Source organism: Schizophyllum commune (assembly GCF_000143185.2).
Source record: "Schizophyllum commune H4-8 unplaced genomic scaffold SCHCOscaffold_5, whole genome shotgun sequence".
In the NCBI taxonomy this organism is placed as follows: Eukaryota; Fungi; Basidiomycota; class Agaricomycetes; order Agaricales; family Schizophyllaceae; genus Schizophyllum; species Schizophyllum commune.
Genome location: NW_026089542.1, coordinates 2,512,313 through 2,535,940, shown reverse-complemented (window position 1 = coordinate 2,535,940; position 23,628 = coordinate 2,512,313). Strand labels below are relative to the sequence as shown.

The window sequence follows — 23,628 nt, the reverse complement described above, 5'->3', positions numbered from 1 at the left end:
GCTGTGACGAGACGCAGGCGCACGCCGCTGGTTGCTCAGGACCATGAAGGGATTACTCGCACTCGCTCTCCTCAGCTCGACCGCCCTCGCGGCCCCAGCCATCGACTACCACGTTGACGGCCAGACCGTCCTCAGCAAGCAGCCCGGTTTCTCCCTCGACCTCACCGAGCAGCGCCTGGTGCTCCTCGAGGGCGACGCGACGCCCAGACGCGTAAGCGAACTCGAGAAGGTAAATAACCCACCCTAAATCGTGGTCACTGTCACTCACACGCACTCAGATCCATCTCAAGGCGCAAGGAATCAACTTCTTCGATGTGTACGCATTCTGTACGTCCTACGCCTTGAGCTGCTCATGAACCAGGCCCTCTTTAGCACGGAGACGCCCGATTTGAGCGCATACGCAGCCAATCTCCAGCGGGAGCGACGTGAGCTACATATCTGATATCACCTACGAACAACTGCTGATGCCGAGCAGAGGCCCTTCCTAAGCCCAACGCCACCGACCTCGTCTTCCCCATCATCAAGTCTCTGTCCACGGACGGCCCGAAGGCGAACCTGGCTAAATTTACCAGCTTCCGGACCAGATGTACGTCCGCCCTCGTATCGCTCTCACTCGTGGTCCTGGTACACAATCTTCTTGGCTCTAGCATCCATTCTCGCAGCACCCTTAGCACTCATCCCCTTGCACCGATGACCATTCATCTACTCGCACCGCTTACCACTGACCTCGCTCGCAGACTATCGCTCAGACGTAAACTTGACCTACTCTTCGCCACGCTCTCCCAACTCATGCCCTTCTAGACTGGCAAGCAGAGTCAGCAGTGGCTTCTATCCAGGATCTCCGAGGTCCGCGCATTCACTCTATCGCTCGAGCTGCTCTGTGGGTGCCGCGGGTCAGCTATCGAATAGCATGGCGCTACTTTGTGGGCGACCAGCGATCGAGTAGCTTCCCCGAGGCACCCACAAAGTGGAGATCTCCGAATCTGGCACTGACGCTCTTCCCAATAGATCACGGACGAGTTCGCGCCGGACGCTTTGCGCGATCTGATCACCTTCAAGGAGTTCCCGCATTCATGGGGCCAGAACTCTATCGTGAGTGGACTTGCTTTGTTCCGTGGGTGGTGGAATGGGTCCCTCGTCGATGAGTATCACATTTCTGGTAGTGGCTGACTTGCCAATAACGCTGGACTTGCCTCCATCGACGAGGCTCAGCGTTCTATCAGCTGTTGACCCGGCTCCCTCCCATTGATCATCTGCGGGTATGGTCCATTTGCTGACCCCGAACTCGCCCACAGATCGTCCGCATCGAGGGCTCCACCAAGCCGGACGAGGTCGTCATCGTGTCTGCCCACCAGGACAGCACGAACATGTGGCCCTTCCTCCCCGCTCCAGGTGCGTTTCTTTCTCCTTCGCACAGCGGTTCCTTTTCCGTCTCCCGCGACGGTCTTACTGGGCTTCGTACGATGTCCATTTGGGCTTCGCTCGATGTCCCGTTGGGCTTCGTTCGATGTCCCTGTGGACTTCGCGCAACGGTCCCTTTGGTGGACCTTGCGCGCCACGGGCCCATGGGCCTTCGGCGCAGCACTTGACAGCATACTGACGCTTCGCTTCTCTCCCTAGGCGCCGACGGTAAGAAGTTGTCTTCACCTCCTGGTTATCATGTGTTTGCTGACGGGACCTTTTCATGTCTTTGCTGAATTGTGGTTGCCTTCGCCCCTTCGTTGAATTGCGGCACCTTTCCCTTCCCTACCATTCATCATCCTGTGATGCCCTTCGCCAATTCGCGCTACCATTCGCTCGATCGCGCTACCCTTCACTCAATTGCATCCCTTCACTGCGCGGGCCGACTCTTCCGCCCTCTTCTCATGTGCCCTGACCTCCCTCTGAACCTATGTATACATTGATCGGCGTCTACCCCTTCCCTCACCTTCGCGTCTATCCCCGCCTTCGCGAACCGGAACCTCCCGTCTTCACCTTCGATATCGCTTCTTCCGTCCCTTCAATGACCCTTCTTTCCACTGCTTCTCTGTCGGTCCCTTTCCACTGCTTCGTTGTCGGTCCCTTTCCGCCCCTCCGATGTCGCTTCTCTTCACCGCTTCGCTGCCTGGTCTTTATCACGCATCCTCCTCATGTCTATTGTCACCACTTTGGCTTCGCTATTGTCACCACTTTGGCTTCGCTATTCTCACCCCTTGACTTCATTTGCATCACTTCTGCGTATCCTTCACCCCCGCATACAAATCGTTCGCTATTGCCTTCGTGCTGTTCACCGTCGCCTACGTACTGTCCACTCTCTTCTGCGTATCCCCACCCTCACAGATGACGGCTCGGGCACTGTCACCATCCTCGAGGCCTACCGCGGGCTCATCGCCGCCGGCTTCCAGCCCGACCGCACGGTCGAGTTCCACTGGTACTCTGCGGAGGTAAGTGTTTGGGTCATCTTTGCTCTTCGACTTTGCTCACACAATGCGGCTCTTCGACATTGCTCACACAATGCACAGGAGGGCGGCCTTCTGGGTTCGCAGGCCGTCGCGAAGGACTATGCGGCGAAGCAGGCGAATGTGATTGCGTCGAGCCAGTTTGATATGACTGCTTGGGTGAAGGTGAAGGGACTTTGTTCATAAGACAAGGGAATAGGAAGCTGACCGTGATTGCAGCGCGGCACCCGCGAGGAGGTTGGGATTATTACAGACTTCGTTGATGAGGAGTGAGTGTCTTTTCTTCTTATGCTTATCTCCTTGTGCGGGCAAGTAACCTATAATGAACTTCGTCTGACCGCTCCTGCCAGGGTCTCCAACTTCAACAAGGCGCTCGTCGACCTCTACCTCGACATCCCCTACGTCGAGACGCAGTGTGGCTATGCGTGCAGCGACCACGCGTCTTGGACGCAGGCCGGGTACCCTTCGTCATTCACGATTGGTGAGTGGGGCTTTTCCAGTGTTGGATATGTGTCGTTCGTCAAGCGGCTTGGGGTAGCTGCTGCGAGTATCCCTTTTGCGGGGATGCAACTGCCTTTCGTTTGTCCTCGTCCTGGCACCCTTGCTCGCGAATCAACATTAACATCACCCCTCCAGAATCCACCTTCCAGAACTCGAACAAGAACATCCACTCGACGAACGACCGCTCCGACATCTCGGACGAGTTCAGCTTCGAGCACATCCTCGAGTTCTCCAAGCTCGCGACGGCGTTCGCGGTAGAGCTTGGTGGGTGGTCGAAGAAGCAGTAGACTTGGTGGAAGTAGACGTGAAAGTAGACCATGCGATCAGGGCGGAGTGGATGCCCTAGGGTGGGCTACATGCTCACGAGCACTCCGATACCAGAGTCGTTCAGGTAGATTGAATACACGGATCGGATGGATATCTCACGACGTACGATGATTGTTTGGATTCGGATATACGCTCAAGACAATAATATAACGCATGATTACTGCATGTACTCGAAGCTTTGGATTGGACGAACGAACAATGGACAACAAACATTGACAGCTAGACAGCATTTGGAAACAAACAACATAGTGGTGACAGGTCTACCCATCGCGCTTCACGTCCGTACAGAACACGTCCGACTTGCCAAACGCAAGTACGGTGCCCGCGCTTCCGGGCTGGAATACAGCGTGCGTGACCACGCATGATGTCGTGCGGGTCAGGACAGGCTGTGAAAGCAAACGTCAGCAACGACCTGAACGAAAAAAAAATACTGGACGTACCGTCTTCACATTGCGGATGTCCCATACACGGAGCGAGTCTGAAGCAAGAGAAATGGATTTCAGTGACGCGCTAGCAGGATGGGGAGGTGGAAAATGGGGAGGGAAAGTGAACGCACGATCAGGATATCCTCGTACGAAGTATGATAGCCAGAAGTCGCCCTTGTAAAATGTGTGGCCTTGTTCGTGTGTTCGATGGCCGAACTGGACGACAGGTGGTTTGTCGAAACCTTCCCTAGTATCGTAGAGCTGATTCTGGTGGTCGCGGTGGTCCGTCTAGGCGTCGTGCAATCAGCAAATGAATACACAAAAGCAGAAGATAACCAGCGTGAGCGATGGATGGATGAGCAACGAGTGATGACGAACCTCAAGCATAATCACCCTCTCCTCTGCCTTATTCACATGCATCTGCTGCACCGAGTTCGACAACTTGGACGTGGCGAGTGCAGCGGCGGGGCGCGCAAGATCCATAGATACGAGCGTCTGCTGGTAGCCGACGAACAATCTATTGCCCGCGTTCGCTAGCGCGCGAGGCACCGCGGCGAGCTGAAGGACTTTCGTTCGAATTAGACTCGAGGAGGCCGTCGTGGTGGTGGTGCGACCGTGGGCGGTGTGCACGCGACCACGAGAGTCGTCCGCGCCAGCATTGGAGTCGCCCGCGCCGACACTCGAGTCGCCCTCATCGTCGCTAATGTCCATATCAGAGGATTCAGCGGTCAGGTCGATTGTATCGGCGTCAGTAGGGTCATGATCAAAAGCCCAAGAGAAGATGTGCTTGTCCCAACCGCCGGTGAAGAAGCCATCCTTGCCAGGACCTACAGCAGGCGTGAGACAGGTAGTCGTCGTGTCGGGACGCTTCTTGCGCGTTATTGGCGTATGCGGTGCGTTTTCCAACGCTGGGATCAGACGGGGATGGTCAGAAGATATCTATGAGCCGCGCAAGATGAGAACAGGACAATGGTGTGTGAGGAAAATGATGGGCACCTCTATGTAGGCGATTTGTACAGGGCCATTGTGATAGGCAACTACCATTCTCCCTTTGGCTGTGACGCACGCGTCCTCTATTAGGTTCCTGCCCTCAGAGGGTATGGACTTGCCAGCCAAGCGAGTCAATCTGAACGCGTATGTCAGTTCCGGTAGGGTGATTGCTTGAGCATCGAGACAACAATCCACTCAGAACTCACTTCGCCTCCCCCATCGCCTCGAACTCATCCTCAGGCTCATACGGGCGGAAGAACTGCAGGTCTCCACGCCGCGAGACAGTCATAATCGGATACTCCTTGCTCGCAGAAGACACCAGGATACGCCGTGCGGCAGCGTGGGCTGCCTTCGGGACGCTCGCAGCCGGCCACAGATCCACGTCTGGGCGCTTATGTGGAATTGTGTAGTCGGGAAAGGTACGGCGACCCTGCGTACGATGCGTTGGCCTTTTCCTCTGTCTCTCTGAGGTACGTTCGGAGTCGTCTTCGGACGAGGACGAGTCGCTTTCCGAATCGCTCGAGATGTAGGAAGGGGACAAGGATTGGCGGCTCGATTGCGAGGGCGTGCTGCTCCCAGTTCGAGACCCCACTGCAGGCGTGCGGATACCTACTGCAGCTGCAGCTCGCGAGGGGCGCACAGACGGCGACCTCGTTTGTGTGGCATTGCTCGCCGCTGACGGCGGAGCCCTCGAAGGCGGTTGTGTATTCATGGGCTGACCGCGAAGGCGGGAGGGACCTGGGGTGGCATTGCGCGACATAGGCCGCCCAGATCGAGGGCCTTGACTGGCAGGACTCCTCGAAGTGGACTGAGATGGATAGGTGGATGACAATGAGCTCGGTTTCGGGCCACTAATCGAATGCGGCTTCGAGCCATCAGATGAGGGTCCCGCAGTCCTCGAGAACGATATCATGTGTCCCGGGGACGGCGTTGTAGCTCCAGAAGGAGGTATAGAGGGATTCGGAGGAGGTACAGAAGCGTTGAGTGTCGGTTTACTCTCATCTTCCTCGTCCCAGGTCAAGTCAATGTGCAGGGGTGATTCCTCGCGTTTGCCGAGGAGTGATTCGTCGGTCAGATCGACTGGATCCTCGCTTTTTCCAGATGGTATGGAGCGAGAGGGGGGCCGTGAGTTAGTTGTGGGTGTGTCTCGTGAGGAGGATGACGGCGCGTCTCGCGAAGAGTCCCCCTTCGCGGTTCCTCTCCTTCGGACATGAACTACGTATGGTACGCCCCCGCTATAGGTTCTTAATGAGCGTCAAGTCTCCATAATAGCGAACCAGACGCACGCAATCTCGTCCTCCCCCGCCCGTATGCTGCAATCCCGCCCGAACTGTTGGCGAATGGCAGGGGTGCAGAGGCGCTTGCTGCTTCCCTCCGGAGATTCCTTCGTAACCTCCCGCTTGACGGGGACCATGGCAAAGTAGCGCAGAAAAGAGGGGATGCGTGGAAGAGAGCAGGAATCTGCCTGGCAAGTCGTAAGTAGGTAATCATGTCCAAGTCGCGTCGCGGTTCCCCATGAGCGCGATCGATCGGACCGAGCATCCGGCCGTAAGAAACAAGCTGGTCTTTGCTTCTCGCGCTGCGAAATGTGCAAGCCTGGGACTTCATCACCATGCCCAAGGCGAGCACACCTAGAAGCCCGTGTTAGCACACGGCCATCCGGCGTTCATCATTTCCCGCCGGACGGTCATCAGTGCACGCTGCGCGTTCCTCGGCAACGCACACCTCTTGATCATCAGCATGCACCTCGCCATTCACCAGGCCACAGTTCATGAAAGCATGCAATAACGCGTCGTGTCCGTGTTTCAAGAATATCTACTGAGGCGCAAGCAAAGACCAGTGCTCACAAGCCACGAAACCACAACAGTCGGACGACGACTAGATCTATGATACGAAGATGCAACACGCGACAAACGGGCGACGCATGAGATGGGAGCAGAAGCGTTCCACGGAGACGGACGCGTATAGGGCAGCGTTCCAGGGACACGCCAGACAGGAGAGCTAAGCGCTTTCAAGACGAGGAGCCAACAGACTGAGCCTGTGAAGGACACCGGTACCCGTCACATCTACAATCAGTACGTACATACAGAAGACGCAAACGCAACCAGCAACCAGTTCGGGGCACGTCGAGTTCGATGAGCCAAACACGTAACCAATAGAGGGAAAAGAGAAAAGAAATGGGAGAGGGAGTAGGGTCCATGACAGCCGCTATGGGCCATGACAGTCGCTATGAGAGTCACACCGACCGCCAGGGACGGCGAACGAGAGAGCGCTACGTGGGGTATGTGTTCCCAGGGTGCGCGGATAGGTATACACCGCGGGCCGGGAAGTCGGTTAGTTGATGTACGAGGCGCCAAGCGCGGTGGGCTTCCCGTCGCCACCCATGAGCTGGTTGTCGTAGTTGACGTTGACCATGTCGTGCATGAAACCTTGGGAGAAGTATGAGTACGTGGACGTCACGACAGCAAAGATGTATGCCTACCGAAGGGGAAGTAGCCGAGGACCCAGTCGGTGTTCTCGAGGAAGGGAGTGACGGCAGCCTTGAACGCCCAGATGTCGTCCATGCTGGCCTGCGCACCACCGTTGAAGTTCTGGTCGGCGAACTCGGTGACGAAGACGGGGTGGCCGAAGCGGTCGTGGTAGTCGGTGACGTAGTCAATGAAGTCCTGGGCGTTGATATCGTACCAGTGGACGGCCTGGGCATCGAACGTGCAGCCCTGGCACTGGTCGTAGAACTTCTGCATCCACTCCTTGCCGGCGGGGTTGCCAGAGGTGGCCGGGGAGACGAGCTTGTAGCCGAGGTCCTTCTTCGGCTGGATGTGCTCCTGCCAGAGCTTGACGGCCTCCTCAGGCGACATGTTGGACTGGCCGACTTCGTTAGGCCTAAGCAGCATCTAATCAGTATACGCGGTCAGGTGGTCGACGATCGGGACGTACTCGTTCATGCCCAAAATCCAGTCGGCGTAGCCTTGCTTGACGTTCTGCTCGAACTCATCGACGTTCTTGTAGCCCCAGAGCTGAACCATGGGCGAAAGGCCGAGGTCGCGGACATTGGAAGGAATGCTGGCGCTCCAGTTGTAGAAGCTAGAGGTAGCATGTGAGATAACAATCTCCGCGGATGGAAGTGGAGCGCACTATTTGGTCTTGCCGGTAACGAAGTTGGCGAGCTCCTGTACGTCCAGTGAGCGGGCAGAGCGGGGGAGAGAAGGCGAGAACACGTACATCGGGGCTACCACCCCAGCAGAAGCCCACCTTGCCGCCGCCGGGCGCGCTGACAGTGCTGCCGCCGTTGTTGGAGCCGGAGGAGCCGCTGCCGCTACCACTGCCGCTGTTGCTACCGCTGTCACCGCCGTTGTTGTCCGACGAGGTGGACTGCGACGCGTCAGAGGTAGAGGTGGGCGTCCAGTCGGTGGACGAGGGCGCGTCGGTAGAGGACGTCTCGGCGGGGGCCTCGCTGCTGGAGCTGGCGAGCTTGACGTTGCCGTCCTTGGCGTTGTCGCGCTGGCGGCACTGGCGCTTGGAGTGGGTGTCGTTGCGGCGCTTCCTGATCATCTGGCCGTGACCGCCGAGGGCGTTGCGGGCGGCGACGTTGTGGTCGGCCGAGAGCGCGTTCGCGGGCATCGCGCCCTGCGAGCATAGCAACACGGCGAGCGTGGAGAGGGCGAGAAGGTTGAGCAATTTGGTAGCCGACATTATTGCGGTGGGCGACGCGGAGTGAGAAGGAAGGGTGTTAACGAGCGTGAGGGAGTCGTCGAGGACGGTGGAGAGAATCCCGGTGGTGGGGAAGAAAAGAGGAAAATGCGGGCGCGGTTGCGGTTTTTGTAGGGTTTCCTAAAGCGGCCCGACAGCTGGAAGGGGACTGATGCCCGCGCTGGCGCCATGAGGTGCAGAAGAGGAGGTTGCGGGGCGCGGCAACGGGTGAGCTTGGGGGTAAGTCGGGGCGTACATTGTGCTAGTGTACTCGATAGGCGTAGTATATATACTATGGTATGTTGCGCAGCGAGGGGGGCGCAGTCGGGCCTGCGCCGACATCGCGCACCCAGTCTCGAACGCGTACCTGGCTCTCGTCCACGCTCTGCTTGGCAACCGTCGCATCGACAAAGGATTATGTCAGCTGTTGTTTGTTTGGCTGGGGCGATGCACCCAAAAGGCGGAATTGAGTGTCGTGGACGGCAACTCTCTTTTCACGATAGTCCAGTCAGAGTTCAGCACAGTTCATCCGTCCATCCACCTCAACCGCTCATCCTAACATCATGTCTGACGCCCCCGCCGCCCCGGTCACCGAAAACGGCGCGCCTCCTGTTACCGAGGAAAACAAGGCCCCGGAGACCCCGAACTTCAAGGTGCGCTTTTTCCGCGTTTTCGACGCGTTTTCTGGCGCTCACAGTCCTCCCTCTCCAGGTCTTCGTTGGCAACCTCGCGTATTCAATCACGGATGAGGGGCTGAAGACGTTCTTTGCGCCGTTTCAGAGCGACATGTGCGTTGCCACCGTCGTCTCTTGTCTCGCGACACAAACTAATCGATTATAATCCAGCCTGTCCGTGCAGGTTATCCAGCGCGGCTCGCGCTCTGCCGGCTACGGGTTCGTCGCTTTTGGCACTCAAGAAACGGCGCAAAAAGCCGTCGAGGCTCTTAACAAGAAAGACCTCGAGGGCCGCGAAGTAATTGTCGAGCTGGCCAAGCCCGCGGAGGAGAAGGAGAAGGAGAAGAAGGAGCGCAAGGCCAAGAGGCGAACCGGCAGGCGTGGCAGCAAGGCTGTCCCCGGGGAGGTCTCGGAGGCCGAGGCCAACGGCGAGAAAGCTGAGGGCGAGCCTGCTGCCGAGGGCGATGCTTCCAAGCCCAAGAAGAAGAAGAAGAAGGCCGTACGTCCCCTGCCTCGTGCCCGCTAATCTTCATATCTGACGATCGCCCGCAGAAGAAGGCTAAGGCCGCGAACGGCGAGGCCGCCGAGGGCGCTCCTGCTGGCGAGGCTGCTGCGTCTGGCGACGCGGCGGCCCCCAAGAAGGAGAAGGCCAAGAAGAAGAAGGCGCCACGCCCTCCTCGCCCCGCGGGCGAGGACCCCGTCGGCGAGCCGTCCAAGACCATGCTCTTCGTCGCGAACCTCGGCTTCAACGTCGACGACGCCGGCCTCTCTGCCCTCTTCACCGAAGCTGGCATCAAGGTCGTCAGCGCGCGCATCGTCCGCCGCCGGTGGGGCAAGCCCCGCAAGAGCAAGGGCTACGGCTTTGTCGACGTCGGCAGCGAGGAGGAGCAGAAGAAGGCGATCGAGACCCTCCAAGGCAAGGAAGTCGGTGGCCGCGCCATCGCTATCAAGGTCGCCGTCAACAGCCCCCAGTCCGACTCGGAGGGCGAGGGCAAGGCCGAGGGTGCCACCAAGGCCGAAGACGCTCCCGCTCAGGCTGCCCCTGCTCCTGCCGCCGCCGCCCCGGCCCCCGCTGCTGAGGCCGCTCCCGTTGCCGCATAAAGCGACTCACCTCCCCCCATCCGCCCCCGTTACTGGTCATCTCACCCGCTCACCTCCCCACTCCTCGACTGCGTTCAGTTAAGTATGTATCGCTTTTGTGGCAGTGATTCGTGTTTCGTACGTTCGTCTCCCTCACGGTCCATGGGCCTATATATGCCGGTTCTTATGCAGAAATTCCTAACGGTCCATGGACTCTGTTACACTTCACTGCTCCAGTCCATATAGCGGTCTGAAGCCGTCCCCTTTAGTTCGTTAATTACTTCGTGTCGATGACCATAACGACACCCTGATGATGCTAATGTATGCTGCTATTCTCACTCTTTACTGGAATAAATTGGTCTGGAGTACAAGGAATCTGCGTGAGTGAGCGCGCGAGGACGCGTTTCGCGTCGTTCGAGGCCGTCGCATACGTCGTAGCGCGCAGAATGATGTAGCCATAAACCTCGCTTGCTCCCCACCATGTCAGACGAAGAGGACGATTACCTATCCGACAAGTTCCTCCTCGCTGCCTCCGCACCTGAGAAGCCCCAGACGTACTCGCAGCGCCGCAAGGAAGCGGAGAAGCGCGCGCATGAGCGCAACGTGCAGAACAGGAAGAAGTCGCGCAGGCAGCTTGAGCAGCAGGCGCGCGAGGAGGGGCTGAGCAAGAGCCTGTTCGAGCGCGCGGCGGAGGAAGCGAGGGCGGTAGAGGAGGCAAGGGCGGAGGAGGAGCAAGGAAAAGCGACGGAGGAAGGGAATGCGCCAGCGGGGAATAAGGCGCTGGCGATGATGATGAAGATGGGGTTTAAGCCGGGCCAGTCGTTGGGGAGGCAGGAGGAGGAGGATGAAGAGAAGGTGGAAGAAGAGCAGAAAGCAGAGTCGTCAACAAGGACGCGCTCTCCTTCTGCATCGGCGGCGACTACGTCGAGGCATCTTATCAATCCTATAGCGATAAATGAGTGGTCTGGTGAGTTAGCAGTCTCGATGCTCTCTTTTGACGGAGTGCCAAACCTAGTTCACTCGCCTCACAGGGAAGGTTGGCATCGGGGTGAAGAGGCGGCCTCCGTCACCGACCTCGACGGAGATGATAGCCAAGATGGCGAAGATGGCCGACGAGACGAAGCACGTCGACTTCCGGGACCGGGCCAGGCAGGAGTACCTCGAGAGGCGAGCGCACGGCCAGCTCAGTACGTATGACTTCATCTCTCTGCACATCGTCTTCGCCTCTCTTCCTCCACTCCCTGACACTAAGATGTATATCTGCTAACCGCTACCTCCCGCAGAGGGCGCGCAGCGCACTTGCTATAACCTTGACGAGAAGGACGGCAAGAAGGTGTGTAACTTCCGCTTGTTTATCCCCTACTTTGTCTGCCCAACTCTTGTCTGCCTCACTAACCGCCTTCGCGCAGTACAACGTCCTCTGGCTAGACCCCGAGGACCGGGACACCTTTCCTCCTGGTCTTATCGACGCGCTGGAGCAGCAGACCACATTCACGATGCCCTTACCTCGCGATCCGCGGCGAGACGATGACATTGAGGGCCGCTTGCGCAGGCAGATGCACAAGGACCGCTTACGCCCTCTGAAAGCGGAGGACGAAGATGAGGGGAAGGCCGCTGCTGTACCCGAATTCGAGCAGTCTACGCTTGAGGAGGCGTGTCAGTTTCTGCGATTGCCGGTGAGCTTGCGCTCTAGAGAGAGTTTCGTGTATGAATGCTGAGGATACAATGTTGCAGGCTGCCGACCGCTTGTATCTCGTACTCAGCTACCTGCGAGACAGATACTCGTACTGCCTATTTTGTGGCACGCAGTACGACGATGAAGAGGATATGGCGAAGAACTGTCCAGGGCCGAGCGAGGATGACCACGATTGATCTTGTTCTGGTACGGTCTTCCATCGCCCAATGTCGAGAACACGTATTGAGGCACTCAACGATGGCTGTAGCTCAGTCGCAAGCAATGTAATGCGCATACTGAACGCCGCCGCTAACGTTCAGGATGACAGTTCACTCATACCCGTTGAGTCTGCTCTGTCACAATGTTCAGGACGGACGGGATGTCGAGAGGCGTAGGTCAGTATCTTAGTGCCATCGCCACGCACAGACGGGTGAGGTTGACGAGAAGCGCCCCCCAGATGAAGGGACATTTCAGTGTATGCTTTTGACACAGTAGCGAAGTCTACGATAGCAAGATTGTTGACAGAGACAATATCTCAAGTGCAGCGAGAGGGGATGGCGACTAAATGAGTGTGGGGTAAAGCGAGCGTGGAGGCAAAAGGAGCGTGATGGAGACGAAAGGAGCGTGGAGATGATTACTTGAGAGATGAGGATAATTTGGACCAGGGAACGCGAGCGCGCAAACGAGCGACAGCTATGTCAGATATCAGACAGTCAACTCGATTGTCAAGAGCACAGATGATAATACAACGCACGGAGGCTATCCAAAACAGCTGGCTATAGTACACGAACGGGGGACAAACAAGATGACAGCGGCGGTAGCGGGCGCCGCGGGGATACTATGGACAATGGAGAGCCTATGCTGAGGGGATGCGGCGGCGGGTATGCGGTTCGGCGTGGTGGTCCAGCGCGTAGGGCGGCGTCGAGATGCGGATGCCGGTCGGGTAGATGCGCCGCGGGGGTGCGGCGACTGTCTCCACGTTATTGGCATCGAGCGCGGGCTTTGTGAGCGCGTCGGATACGGTGTGCAGGGACTGCATCGCCTCGCCCTCCTTCGCCGACTTGGGCGTAATTGGGAGCGAGTCGACGGAGCTCGGTGATGACGGGAAGAAGGGCGGGAGTGTGGGCAGTGTCATCGAACCCATCGGTGAGAGGCCGGGGGTAGGAGTCCGCCGGAACGCTGGGGAGGTGGGCGTCTTTCGCCGGACGTAGCTGGAGATCGGCGTGCTTGCCGTCAGCCGAGGTGGGGAGTCGTGAGGTCCGTGGACGTGCACAGTCAGATTGCCATTCCCTGCGTGTCTGCGCAGCTAAATTGACTGTGAGCAGAGGTAGGATGCGATCGGTCGTATGCACATACCCGCAGTGGCTGGCGTGCCTCCAACTCGGGCGACGACGAATTCAGGCGTCTAGTTGTGGTCTGCGATCGCTGATCAGTATCTCCGGTGTTGCGGTGGGTGGCGGGGAACTCACCGTCGGCGATTCATATGGCGCGAAGCGTGTGTTCTTGCTGCGTAGGGAGCTAGCCTCGCGCAGCGAGGGTGTCGACTTCGCCTTTGTCGGCGCCGCCCTCGTAGGAGAGGGGGGAGTGGCGGCCATGATCGCAGGAATAGGGGACGACATGGACTCAGACGAGGACCGTGTATGCTGTCGTGAGGAAGGCGAACAGGGCTGCTTCGAGTCCAGCCCCAGCGTAGCCATCAGCTCGACGAAGGAAGGGAGGGGAGTGCTACCGCTGTCCATGTATGGCAGCAGAAGGTGAAGGCTGTGGACGGCGACGCGACACGTCTATAAAGCACTTGAGACGCCCTAGAAACGCATTGGAGCGACGCGACGCGGGCTAGCCACCTGCTGGGGCCATCGAAGGGCTTTATATAAAAGTGTCGTTGCGGTCGGCAAGGGGACTGTGCTGTTGCTGATCTCGATGTTGCTCGGCACGGGTGATGCCCTTCAAAGTAGCCGCATGCGGCGGATAGAAGATGAAATTCTGCACCGCCCTGTAAAATGGGCCCTGCTGCTGCGCCCTGACGGGGGTGTCGAGGGCCGTGTCGATGAGCTTCGGACAATTGTATCGGGGAGAAGGCGAGGGACCGGCGCCTGCGCATTGTCGATCGCACGACTGTGGGCGCAGTGAATGTCAGCGCCTGTACCTTTCCCTGCGCCAAGGCAACCGCCCAGTCAGCCGGGGGACGCTGTCACTGGCTCTGCAGCAATCCTAGAAACGAACTTTCCCAGCTTCTATAAACACCTATGCCATATCGACAGATATGGGGATGTGCGTTGCCACAATAAGCGGGGAATCTATGGGGATCGCTGGACGACCGCGGGAAGAGGTAACCAAGTGCACAAGGTACAGGACAGCGGGAGCCGCTGCGCGACGAACATGGGTGTCAGCCAGCTGTCTCAATCACGACCTCTTCGCTCGTGAAGGTGGAGTGCTGGGCATTCAGAAAATTGAGTTGATGAACGATAATGGAACGGTGGCTGCGCTTGACGGCGGGTGGCAACGCGCAACGACGCCTCGATCGACCCGCGGGCATTATAATTGAGCAGTCACGCGTGACATTCCAGCATAATGAACTGCCAAACACGGGCAAGCATCATTTTCCCTTGTTCTCGACAAGCATGAACAATCAGCAAGGCGGCGGCGGGTACATGTCTGGTGGTGGTCAGGGTGGGGGCTTCATGTCGCAGGCGCCCCCGAAGGAGGATATGGCGTATCTCTGCGCAGGTGCGTGCTGAGGTTGTCGCCAAGGGAGCGTGCGTGCTAACGAACGCGACGACCAGATTGCGGCACGGAGACCACGATCAAGGCGCGTGAGCCAATTCGGTGTAGAGAATGCGGACATCGCATCATGTACAAGAAGCGCACGAAGAGAAGTGCGTGGTTATGCCTTAGACACGCCGAAAACATGCCTAACATCTGTCTAGTGGTACAATTCGAAGCGCGATGATCGTCGCTATATTATTGGGGAATCATACTTCCCCGCGCCGAGATATACTTCTCATCACCGCAACTACATGCATATCAGCATCACCAATCGCCCTTTCGCTTCATCCAGAGGTTCAAGAGGCATGTCACGACCACGCGATCGAGGACTCCCTCCAGCCGCTTGGCCACCTTCAAGGATTGCTGCTCTTCATTCCACTCCGCGAGCGTCTTGCCTCTCGTGTCTACGCACTGCAAGAGGTTCGACATAGGTTTCAGGTAGCGCGTCGTAGTACTCACGAATAAATCCTTGTTATTCTCTGCAACCTTCCACTTGTACTCTGAGCCACCGGCTTTAAATCTTCTTGATCTAGGCGAATGCGTTGGCTTGGTAAGCGCACAGTCAAGGGCGCGACTCACTGGCTGCTGTTCTTCTTTGGCTTGCGCAAGTCGCGGAGGTTGACCTAGGGTTAGGATGAGTCGATGTTCGGTGGGTGGCAACCGGGACGTACCTGCTCGACCCCGAATGAGACGGTGGCATTCGTCTCATTCTTCCATTCGATCTCGCAAGCCGTCTCGTAAATTTCAGTATTGGGATTCCTCCTTTGCACGGTTGTCAAGCCGATAGACAGGCCAGTTATCGGGTGGTAGAACTGCACAAGTGGGGGTTGGCGCAACTTTGAGGCAAACGACGCAGACCCACCTTGTATAATTCGGTCTCTTGGCCATTCTCTTGCGAATACACCTGCAGCGTCCGCATGTCGGAATTTGACGAGGTAGAGAAGGCGAAGCGCAGATGGATAGACAACGAATCAGGCATGTCTAGCGGAGGAACGAGCAGAGGATGCAGGGTTTAGCAAGCGGTATGTGCAGAGCAAGTGCCGTCGTCGCCTTATTACCGATGCTGGCCTCCCGTTACCGAGGGTGATATGTTATCCCTCATGTCTCCAAGAGATACGTCGGCGCATCGTGCCAGGCAGCCAGTAGCCCGGTCCAAGTCGACCACACAGAGGCGAACGCAATCGATGAGAGCGATCTCGCGATGACGCCAGCTGTGCATTGTCTCCCCTCTCTTAACTTTAAGGATGCTATTCAGCAGGCCAAAGGCAGCGGGATTGGCCGTTGCGAGGCGCCGACACGCGATCATAAGGTTTGCGGAAGTAACCTCTGGGAGAATGGAGGAGAAAAGCCTCCGCGTTCTAGGCGCTGCCCGCAGGAGGACGTCTGCTGCTTGCCGGGCAGAAATCAGGTCGGCACGGGGCATGTGGCACGCGCGAATGCGCGCCATATCGATTGCGCACTGGACAGTGAGTTGTTCGTAGCAGGTGCCGAGTTCGAGAATCCCTTCTGGCGACCGGTGGCAGAAAGAGATCGACTTAGCCGAGCGGAGAATGCCAGATAACGAGGAAAAGAGCACAGGAGACTGAGAAAATCCACGCAGGAAGGAAAGCAGCAGGTATGGTTCCGAGGTCATCGCTACAAATTGCGGCGCAAGATTTGACGCCATGGAGCGGGCAGACAGAGAGGAAAGAGCCAGGTGTTTCTCGGGAGGCTATCGAGCCGGACTTGATGGGGCTAAGGCCGCGATAGGACTTGCGCCACGAGATGAAGGCCCCGTATCCAGATAATCGACAGCTCGTAGATGGATTGTGGTACTTACCGCGCCACGCACGCATTGTCTCGCGAGCAACGTTGTGGGTGCTGGTCAAGGTCAGAATGTTGAACATCACGTGCAATCTGGTTCCGCTCACGTGCATAAGTGCCGGTGGCCGCCGCCATCGGAATGCCGTGACACACTCTTGTTGACTGATCACAATGCCCGACAGCAGAGCGCGCAGCGAGTCGCAGGATCTCGACGTACGCAGGGCGTTTGGTGTGCAGAATTGCGACTGACGAGCTTGCAGCGGGACTCGGACAACGAGTCTCTGTCCAACCAGCCCAACAAACCCGGTCGAAAAAAGAACCCAAAGTGAGTAATCCGCCCCTTGTCAGCCACTTGACCGCACTCCCGTCATGGATGAGCCTAACGAGATTACGCTCCCAGTGGCTCGCAGGCGGCGCGACGCGACCAGAACAGGATCGCCCAGCGCGAGTTCCGTCTGAGGAAACAGCAGCGAGTACGCCCCTCGTCCGTCCCGTGCGAGCATATGTTCTGAACGCGTGTTTTTCCCCTCTTCCTCCAGATACGCGATCTCGAGGCGCGCGTGGAGATCCTCTCGGGCACGAAGGATGAGGCTCTCGGCGAGATGCGCAACATGCTCAAGGGTGCGTGCACAGCGTACTCCCCGAGGCGGTGTAGCTAACCCTGCGCAGACCTCATGCAGGAGAATCAGACGCTGCGGGGGCTCATTCGCAGTCTGGCGACCTTCATAGGCGATGGCGCGGGTGGCCTGCTTCCCAAGATCGGCTGGGACATGGCCGAGTTCAACAACTTCATCAATCGAGGGGAGACGGACACCGCGTACGAGGGCTACCAGCGGCGCAAGAAGCAGGCTCAAGAAGCCGGCGGCTCCGCTTCGGCGGGGCAGAAGCGGTCTATGGACGACGATGGTGGCGCGAACAAGCGCGCAAAGGCGGACTCCATCTCGTCCACGGGTGGCGCGGAGAAGATCGTCGGCGGGGGCTTCCCTCCCATGATGATGCCTATGGACAGCGGTCTTTCCGGGAATGGTCTATACAGCGCTTCAGGCTCTCGTCCTTCCCCTCAGTCCGGCAATAACAACCTCTTCCCCGACCTTATGCGCGGCCCCGGTACTTCCCCCATGTTCGGTATGCAGGGCTCGTCCACCACACCTATAGGAGGTGGTCCGCCCCTATCCAACTACAACCAGCACTATATGTCTATGAACATCGACCCGTCCCTGCCCATGCCCTCCTTCTCGCCGCCTAACACCAATACGACACCCTCCGTCCAGCACGCCACCCCCGCCAGTCGCTTGCAGACTGCGTCAAGCCAGCTCTCCCCGGATGCCGCAGAGGACGATGATGATCCCAACAAGAATGAGGCGTATAAGCTTATACAGTGGGTCTATCAGTCCTGTAGATCCTGTGTTCCGTGCTGACCCGTTGCCAATCAGCTATCACTTGGATAATTACAAGCGTAATGGCCAGTACTGCCTCCCCTCCTCGCTTCGCCCGACCCTCGTGCAGAGGACCGTACCCCATGGTAGGCTTTCTTTTCTTCATCGAGGATGCCATACTCATCCATCTACAGAGAGCGTCATTGACCGAGTCCTTCATCCTGAATTGCGCGACCGCATGATATTGCTGCGCGGCAAGTTCGACCTGGTCGACTGCTTGCTCGACTATCGTAATGCTGTCACTATCCACGGAGACGACGTTCTTGCCCACAACAACTGGGAGGTCGGCGAGAAATGGCTGCGGCAGTACTAGTACGTGCTCCGGCTTTCCTTTTGCTGCTCCTTTTCTCAACGAATCTCGCAGCTATTTGACGGATCCTGCCACACTGGCTGTAGCCAACCGCTGGAGGAGGGAGAGAGGAGACCCCGAGTTGTCTATGGATGACCTCGCAGGAGAAGGGAGCCCGGGTGGCTCGGCATCATAGAGTAATTGTATAGGTCTTCATGGTTATTTATGCTTTATGAATGGAGGAGGTGCATTATATGGTTTCTTGTCGCTGACGCGACATGGTCTGATCGTGTGCAGGCAGCGGGAGGTGCGAGTTGCATCCGCGCTATAACGGGACTTCTATAAAGCCAAATAGGATATGTGGATGTGGTCCGACTACCAACAAGCCTTCTTGACGCCGTTAAGCTCGCCCCGCAAAGCCTTCAAGCGGAATTGGAACTAAGGGGAGAAGTCAGAACCATTTTTCAAGGCCGCGAGTAGTAAAACGCACTCGGCAGAGTCCAAAGTCGCTGATGATACCCCTCCCTCTCCCCGTCTCTACGCAGCGGTTCTTGACCGTGGTCGGGCGCGTGTAGCGGCCGTAGGTGTTGAGCTGCAGCTGGGCCTGGTGGCGGACCGCAGGCGGGAGCAGCTGGTTGCGCGAGATGTAGAGGTAGGCGCGGCGCGCGACCTCGTTATCCTTGGCGCCCTGGCGCGCCTTCATGTCCCGGAGGACGCGCACGTTGGGCTTGGGGGGCGGCATGAGGGTAGGGGTGACGGTGACGGTTGGTGGTGGGAGGTAATTGACGAGCGCGAACTCGGCCTCGCAGGATCAAACAGGCCGGGCCGATCGCCCAGTTCCGGAAGGGGCAGTCCTTCACGCACCTTGTTCATAACCCTCACGGCTTGAGCACCTCTGCACCGAGGCAAAGGCGATGAGTGCGTGATAAGCTGGCCCTCGAGTCCCCAGTACTGACCCGCACCCCAGGAGCATGTCCTTAGCGCGCGCAATCCGATTCACGCAGCGCCGCAGCTTCATATCCTCCCTCTTCGGGGCCACATTCTTTGGGACGATCGTCACCGTCGCCGCGAGCAGCATCCTCCCATGCCCCGTCGGCGCTGACGGCCAGAGGCGCTACGCGGACGCGGACACCTTCCCCTCAGGCCGCGCCGTCATCCACAAGCGGCCCACGCGGAAATGGATCGAGGAGAAGATCCCCGGGCAGAATGTCTAGCACCATACTTCTATCTCACCGGACATAGCTCTGGAGAATAATATAACATACTGCGCGATGCATGCGTGTATGTAACGCTACACTGCGAACGACGGAATCCCCACTCCCACCGAACAATCGGACAGCCAATAAGCGGTCTGCGCTTAGGAGGACACTGGTAAGGTTAAGTCTGATTCTATTGACACAGTGTGTCCTCGTCTACGGAGGTCCATGGTATAGTATGTATTGCTGCGATGTGCTGGTGGGTGCGAACGGTAGTAATATACACATGGGGGGACATTCAATAAGTGAGTTACTCTGCACGCGTTAAGCGTCATGGCCGTCCCTCTCCTCCTGCTCCCTTTGATTCCGATAGTGTTGTTCCTGCTCCTCGTGCGTTCCGCTGGGAACGGAGCGTCAGTCTCCTGCGGTCGCGCTCAATCGTACCGAAATGCGGCGACTCACGGTAGGGCGTTCTCCTGGATCGGGACGCAGCTCAAGAAAGCGATGATGCACATCACCAGCTGGAAGACGAAGACGACGCGTAAGGCGTCGCCGTACGACCTCACAGCGGCCTCCTTCGTCAGAGGATCGAGGTCCCGGATGGTAGCTATCGAGTGTCTGAGGCGCTGAGTGAGCATTCGGTGTCCATCGATGGGTCCGCATACCTGATTTCGTAAATTATCTGCGAAAAGGAAAGATGGTGGTCAGCAAGTGGTCTGCGGCGAACCTAAAAGCATAGTGACGCACCTCGGCCGCGTTGGGCCCTGTTATACGGTGCCGCAATTGGGATAAGAGGACGGCTTGCAGGATGGCACCGCTTAAGCTAACGCCGAGGACCTGGCCGGTCGTTCTGAAGAGGTAGGTAACTTGATTGGGGGTCAGATCAGCAGGGCGTTCGGTGAAAGCATGCGAAAGATGCGTACTTCCAGTCGCTACAGCCATATCCTCCTTGTAAACGCCGGCAATCATGGCCTAGGAAATAATATCAGTAAATGGGGCAACGTCGGCGAGGTGAACATACAATCAGCGTGCTCGTAATCGAGCTAGCCATGCCAAAGCCCTGCGGTACGATGTCGAACCACAGGTGGAATGCCGACGTCTTGTCCGTCCATAAGACGACAAGGACGTTCGCGAGGACGGTGAGCAGGGAGGACACCAAGGTCAAGGTGTACAGCTTTCCGGTCTTCCTCATGACCCTGAAGAAAAGCCTAAGCATCACCACGGAAATGAGCTCGTTTGACTGCTCACCAGCCGGCAAACACGCTCCCCGTACTGAGTGCCACCTGCAGACATGAGTTCGCAGCACGCTACACCGGCGCGAAGCCACTTACTGAATGCGGTAGGAGATGAAGGCCTAGGTAATGAATCAACAGTCGATTAGACTGTGCGAAGAGGTATGAGTATCCTTGACTCACCTGCGCTGGCCGCGGACTGCAGGCGCACGGCAGAAAAGTACAGAGGCACGTTGTACAGCTGATCATCAAGACAAGCAAGTCAGCTGCAAGCGATAACGAGAACGCCGCTGAGACGTGCCATAGAAAATGCGGCCATGCTAGACACAAGGTTGTTCTGCAGATGGGTCAGAAGACACGCGCGCAGTAGGAGATACCGATACCAACCAAGGAGACTGCGAGCGCCGTACGCTGCTTTAGCAGGCGAAGCGGCATGACCGGAGAATGCGCCCAGTATTTTTCTACCGCGAGGAAGGCTACTGCGAATACAGCGCTCGTCACAAAGAGGCCGACGATGAGGGGCGAGGACCACGGCATCTCTTCCGTCGTCTTCAGGCTGAAGCCTAGTAGAAGACTGCCAACCATGATAACCAACGTTATTGAGCCGCCGAAATCGATTCGCAGTAGTTTTTCCTTGAGCGGCAGGCTCTGGACCTCGGAGGGCAGCACGATGTTGACCTTCCAGGCGACCAATACGAAGCTGAAGATGAGGATTGGGATCTAGGCATTCCTGTAAGCCTCCTCGAATAGCGGAAATTACGATGATTTACCTGCAGGAGAAAGGCGGCGCGCCTGACCATTGGACGTTAGCTGAGATCTCGTGCGCAGGCCGGCAGCAGCGCTCACCATCCCAGATTGTCGTTGATCCACCCACCGAGCGGTCCGCCTAAACCGGCGCCCATACCAAAAAGTCTGGTTCCAACGTCAGCCTGCCCTTCCCTATCGGAAGATCAGGAGCGCGTACATGTTTGCCATGCCCTGATAAAGCCCGCGCTGCTTCCTGCGCCCAGCGGGTCAGCCTTTCCAGAATGCCGGCTATGACACATGCTGGGACTCACAATGGTATAAGGTCCGTCACCGTGACACTTGAAACTGCAGATAACATAGCGGGCGGTTCAGCACACTGATATAAGCGTGCGAGATGAGCGCAGCGTACCGGTCATGACCCTGGAAGGGGAGGAGAGGCAGGCTGTGAGCGTTGATGTCCGACGAGTTAGGAAATGGTGGCAGACTCTCACCCGCCGCCCCCCATGCCCGCTACTGCTCGTGCGGCTAGCAGCGTGTTCATGGATGGTGCGATGCCACAGCACGCCGTTCCGACGCCTTCCGCGCGAGTGAGCGCAGCGTGGGTGCGGTTCAGGCGGTAGGACGTACCAAAAAGCGTAAGCGCGAGCAGCATTGCGCCCTTGCGCCCAAGGATATCAGACAAGCGCCCTGCGTAGAAAAGACCGAGTCGGATGAGGACGAAACGGATATCCCGCGCGCACGCACCATAGAGTGGCGTGAAGCAGCAGACGGAGAGGAGATATGAGGTGCCAATGTATGAGGACTGGTTGGACCTGTTGAACTGACTGCCTATAGGCGTCAGGAGTGTTGCTACAATGGTTCCTGTATTCGGATTAAGGGAGGGGAACGAAGGATCCGATGAGGAAGGTACGTGCCGTCAAGGGCTCCCAAGAAGACGGCGGACCATAAGCCGGCGAGGATCCAAACTATTTCACTCTTGGACTTTGCGTTGATGAGAGGTGGAGAGGACGCGTCGTCGCCATCTAATGTCGCCTCGCTGTCCACATCGGAGGCGGAGTGGTAGGAGGGCGGACGCTGGTCGAGGAGCGGGCGGGACTCGTCCGTGTACGAGTCTGGGGCGACGGTCATGAGCAGCGTCAGGGGGCGGAGGTTCGAGTCCGACGACGTTCGCGCTGGGCGCCTTTTATACGGATTTCGCAGCGGCGATTCCGGCGCGGAGTAGGGTCAGGCAGAGGCGCGAAGGCAAGGCTTATGCTCGCTGAGATCGCAGTGAATCTTGCATCTTCGCAGGCCTAACTTGTGTCATAAGTAACCGTCCGCATTCGTCGGGATTCGGCCCAATTGCCAATGGAGATAAGATCCCAGATTGTCCCGTCCTTCCGGCCAGTCGCCGTCGGCGTCCTCACCTCCTCTCAACGCTCATCCTCTGGCGCCTATTCGTCGTTCTTGGCTGCTAGGATGGTCGCGGAATACTGCCAGCTTTTTCCTCCGCTTTTCTGTACCTCTGGGAATGCAAAGTCAACATTGTCGTCACCCTCACCGGCGTGCGATCCGGTGGACACGTCAAAGTACGAGAAGTACATCAGACTCGCTGAGAAGAGATGGTCCACGAGGGAGCTGGTTCTCTCGCACGAGTCGCTAGCCTGCTGGTCATTCAAGGGCTTGTGAGTGACGCGCGTTGCAGCTCTCTTATGAACCGGTAGTTGCTTACTGCGTCGTATAGCTCTTCGCGCGGAGGTTATAGAAACACACCACCCTCCCTCCCCACCATGAATGTTGAGCCCCCATCATGAGGAGAACCACCCTACGATCCTCGCAGACGCCTTGCTTCTGAGGTCCTGTACTGGAACGGTCCCCCTTCTGCGGCGTCGGTCGCTCCGGCTCCGCACCTCTGCTTCGCACTCTGGACGACCAGACGCGCCTCTCCATCCCGACCCGCCCTGGCCCCGCCGCGCCCGCCGCCTGCTATCGCGCGTGCCGGCTACTCACCCAGATACAACCTACTCATCCTTCATCCCACGCCGGCGGCACGCTATCCGGCGCACTCTGATCGCTCGGCCGTGCTATCAGGCCCGCGTGCAAGATTGACTTTGTGCAGAGATCAGGAGGCCCGCAGATACGCTCACGGGAAGGTCGCCTTCTCAGGCTAATCGAGCGCGCGAGAAGATCGCACCGTGCCCGGAATCTAGGGGCTAGCTCTTCTCTGCAGATACCAACATCCCGCTCCCTTCGTCCCAAGGCCGCCTCGCCTTCGTGCTCGGCAACCAATCTCGCGGCGCGCAAGGCCTAGTGAAGCGGACGCGAGCTAGGGTGCCTATCGGGGTTGCTAGCGATGCTTCGAGGAATATCAACTTCACGT

The 23,628-nt window shown here is 57.9% G+C and overlaps 14 protein-coding genes across 14 annotated transcripts; 7 read left to right on the top strand and 7 right to left on the bottom strand.

The window, feature by feature from the left end:
• Positions 1-9: 9 nt before the first annotated feature.
• SCHCODRAFT_02268565 (Zn-dependent exopeptidase) lies at positions 10-3,376 on the top strand. Its single transcript, XM_003038119.2, has 14 exons — positions 10-229; positions 279-316; positions 373-425; positions 476-586; positions 738-751; positions 802-846; positions 1,009-1,092; positions 1,296-1,392; positions 1,621-1,629; positions 2,320-2,423; positions 2,502-2,603; positions 2,658-2,707; positions 2,789-2,919; positions 3,075-3,376. The coding sequence occupies exons 1-14, from the start codon at positions 44-46 to the stop codon at positions 3,224-3,226; spliced, it is 1,176 nt and encodes a 391-aa protein (XP_003038165.1). The 5' UTR covers positions 10-43; the 3' UTR covers positions 3,227-3,376.
• SCHCODRAFT_02540143 (uncharacterized protein) lies at positions 3,094-6,223 on the bottom strand. The gene is made up of 7 exons (XM_003036769.3): positions 5,968-6,223; positions 4,888-5,916; positions 4,688-4,817; positions 4,070-4,630; positions 3,823-3,979; positions 3,707-3,744; positions 3,094-3,652 (listed from the first exon to the last, which is right to left on the bottom strand). Exons 1-7 carry the CDS (start codon positions 6,093-6,095, stop codon positions 3,527-3,529), a joined length of 2,169 nt encoding a protein of 722 aa, XP_003036815.1. The 5' UTR covers positions 6,096-6,223; the 3' UTR covers positions 3,094-3,526.
• Positions 6,224-7,015: 792 nt separating this feature from the next.
• On the bottom strand, positions 7,016-8,374 carry SCHCODRAFT_02667132 (uncharacterized protein; the record flags this gene model as incomplete). The annotated part of the gene is made up of 5 exons (XM_003036768.2): positions 7,016-7,110; positions 7,164-7,564; positions 7,619-7,765; positions 7,817-7,851; positions 7,904-8,374. The coding sequence occupies 5 exons, from the start codon at positions 8,372-8,374 to the stop codon at positions 7,016-7,018; spliced, it is 1,149 nt and encodes a 382-aa protein (XP_003036814.2).
• Positions 8,375-8,855: 481 nt separating this feature from the next.
• SCHCODRAFT_02623635 (RNA-binding domain-containing protein) lies at positions 8,856-10,500 on the top strand. Its single transcript, XM_003038118.2, has 4 exons — positions 8,856-9,024; positions 9,083-9,159; positions 9,217-9,544; positions 9,598-10,500. Exons 1-4 carry the CDS (start codon positions 8,935-8,937, stop codon positions 10,144-10,146), a joined length of 1,044 nt encoding a protein of 347 aa, XP_003038164.1. The 5' UTR covers positions 8,856-8,934; the 3' UTR covers positions 10,147-10,500.
• Positions 10,501-10,605: 105 nt separating this feature from the next.
• Positions 10,606-11,997, top strand: SCHCODRAFT_02700622 (uncharacterized protein; the record flags this gene model as incomplete). Its single annotated transcript, XM_050346941.1, has 5 exons — positions 10,606-11,092; positions 11,157-11,312; positions 11,409-11,458; positions 11,535-11,801; positions 11,860-11,997. The coding sequence occupies 5 exons, from the start codon at positions 10,606-10,608 to the stop codon at positions 11,995-11,997; spliced, it is 1,098 nt and encodes a 365-aa protein (XP_050200668.1).
• A 344-nt stretch (positions 11,998-12,341) lies between these two features.
• SCHCODRAFT_02623631 (uncharacterized protein) lies at positions 12,342-13,634 on the bottom strand. The gene is made up of 3 exons (XM_003036767.3): positions 13,270-13,634; positions 13,157-13,216; positions 12,342-13,106 (listed from the first exon to the last, which is right to left on the bottom strand). Exons 1-3 carry the CDS (start codon positions 13,537-13,539, stop codon positions 12,657-12,659), a joined length of 780 nt encoding a protein of 259 aa, XP_003036813.1. The 5' UTR covers positions 13,540-13,634; the 3' UTR covers positions 12,342-12,656.
• A 788-nt stretch (positions 13,635-14,422) lies between these two features.
• SCHCODRAFT_02623624 (uncharacterized protein) lies at positions 14,423-15,078 on the top strand. Its single transcript, XM_050345188.1, has 4 exons — positions 14,423-14,527; positions 14,584-14,676; positions 14,728-14,977; positions 15,026-15,078. The coding sequence occupies exons 1-3, from the start codon at positions 14,452-14,454 to the stop codon at positions 14,748-14,750; spliced, it is 192 nt and encodes a 63-aa protein (XP_050200667.1). The 5' UTR covers positions 14,423-14,451; the 3' UTR covers positions 14,751-14,977; positions 15,026-15,078.
• SCHCODRAFT_01083565 (uncharacterized protein) lies at positions 14,831-15,545 on the bottom strand (the record flags this gene model as incomplete). The annotated part of the gene is made up of 5 exons (XM_050340990.1): positions 14,831-14,977; positions 15,026-15,095; positions 15,146-15,189; positions 15,238-15,378; positions 15,429-15,545. The coding sequence occupies 5 exons, from the start codon at positions 15,543-15,545 to the stop codon at positions 14,831-14,833; spliced, it is 519 nt and encodes a 172-aa protein (XP_050200666.1).
• On the bottom strand, positions 15,377-16,307 carry SCHCODRAFT_02268419 (uncharacterized protein). The gene is made up of 2 exons (XM_050342231.1): positions 15,429-16,307; positions 15,377-15,378 (listed from the first exon to the last, which is right to left on the bottom strand). Exon 1 carries the CDS (start codon positions 16,230-16,232, stop codon positions 15,621-15,623), a length of 612 nt encoding a protein of 203 aa, XP_050200665.1. The 5' UTR covers positions 16,233-16,307; the 3' UTR covers positions 15,377-15,378; positions 15,429-15,620.
• A 233-nt stretch (positions 16,308-16,540) lies between these two features.
• Positions 16,541-18,290, top strand: SCHCODRAFT_02500651 (uncharacterized protein; the record flags this gene model as incomplete). The annotated part of the gene is made up of 8 exons (XM_003038115.1): positions 16,541-16,582; positions 16,630-16,694; positions 16,770-16,842; positions 16,909-16,990; positions 17,039-17,747; positions 17,803-17,891; positions 17,940-18,117; positions 18,170-18,290. 8 exons carry the CDS (start codon positions 16,541-16,543, stop codon positions 18,288-18,290), a joined length of 1,359 nt encoding a protein of 452 aa, XP_003038161.1.
• A 7-nt stretch (positions 18,291-18,297) lies between these two features.
• Positions 18,298-18,857, bottom strand: SCHCODRAFT_02747960 (mitochondrial 37S ribosomal protein MRP2). Its single transcript, XM_003036766.2, has 2 exons — positions 18,585-18,857; positions 18,298-18,532 (listed from the first exon to the last, which is right to left on the bottom strand). Exons 1-2 carry the CDS (start codon positions 18,834-18,836, stop codon positions 18,470-18,472), a joined length of 315 nt encoding a protein of 104 aa, XP_003036812.1. The 5' UTR covers positions 18,837-18,857; the 3' UTR covers positions 18,298-18,469.
• An 87-nt stretch (positions 18,858-18,944) lies between these two features.
• SCHCODRAFT_02540117 (uncharacterized protein) lies at positions 18,945-19,890 on the top strand. The gene is made up of 3 exons (XM_050343607.1): positions 18,945-19,012; positions 19,062-19,690; positions 19,753-19,890. The coding sequence occupies exon 2, from the start codon at positions 19,370-19,372 to the stop codon at positions 19,616-19,618; it is 249 nt and encodes an 82-aa protein (XP_050200664.1). The 5' UTR covers positions 18,945-19,012; positions 19,062-19,369; the 3' UTR covers positions 19,619-19,690; positions 19,753-19,890.
• Positions 18,952-19,420, top strand: SCHCODRAFT_02623615 (uncharacterized protein). The gene is made up of 2 exons (XM_003038114.3): positions 18,952-19,012; positions 19,062-19,420. The coding sequence occupies exon 2, from the start codon at positions 19,066-19,068 to the stop codon at positions 19,306-19,308; it is 243 nt and encodes an 80-aa protein (XP_003038160.1). The 5' UTR covers positions 18,952-19,012; positions 19,062-19,065; the 3' UTR covers positions 19,309-19,420.
• Positions 19,448-22,632, bottom strand: SCHCODRAFT_02623613 (MFS general substrate transporter). Its single transcript, XM_050345187.1, has 20 exons — positions 22,184-22,632; positions 22,014-22,130; positions 21,897-21,956; positions 21,761-21,845; positions 21,679-21,689; positions 21,581-21,614; positions 21,487-21,522; positions 21,369-21,434; positions 21,293-21,314; positions 20,910-21,242; positions 20,824-20,859; positions 20,706-20,763; positions 20,622-20,644; positions 20,539-20,573; positions 20,312-20,486; positions 20,214-20,262; positions 20,038-20,156; positions 19,956-19,972; positions 19,753-19,908; positions 19,448-19,690 (listed from the first exon to the last, which is right to left on the bottom strand). The coding sequence occupies exons 1-20, from the start codon at positions 22,395-22,397 to the stop codon at positions 19,615-19,617; spliced, it is 1,722 nt and encodes a 573-aa protein (XP_050200663.1). The 5' UTR covers positions 22,398-22,632; the 3' UTR covers positions 19,448-19,614.
• Positions 22,633-23,628: the final 996 nt, after the last annotated feature.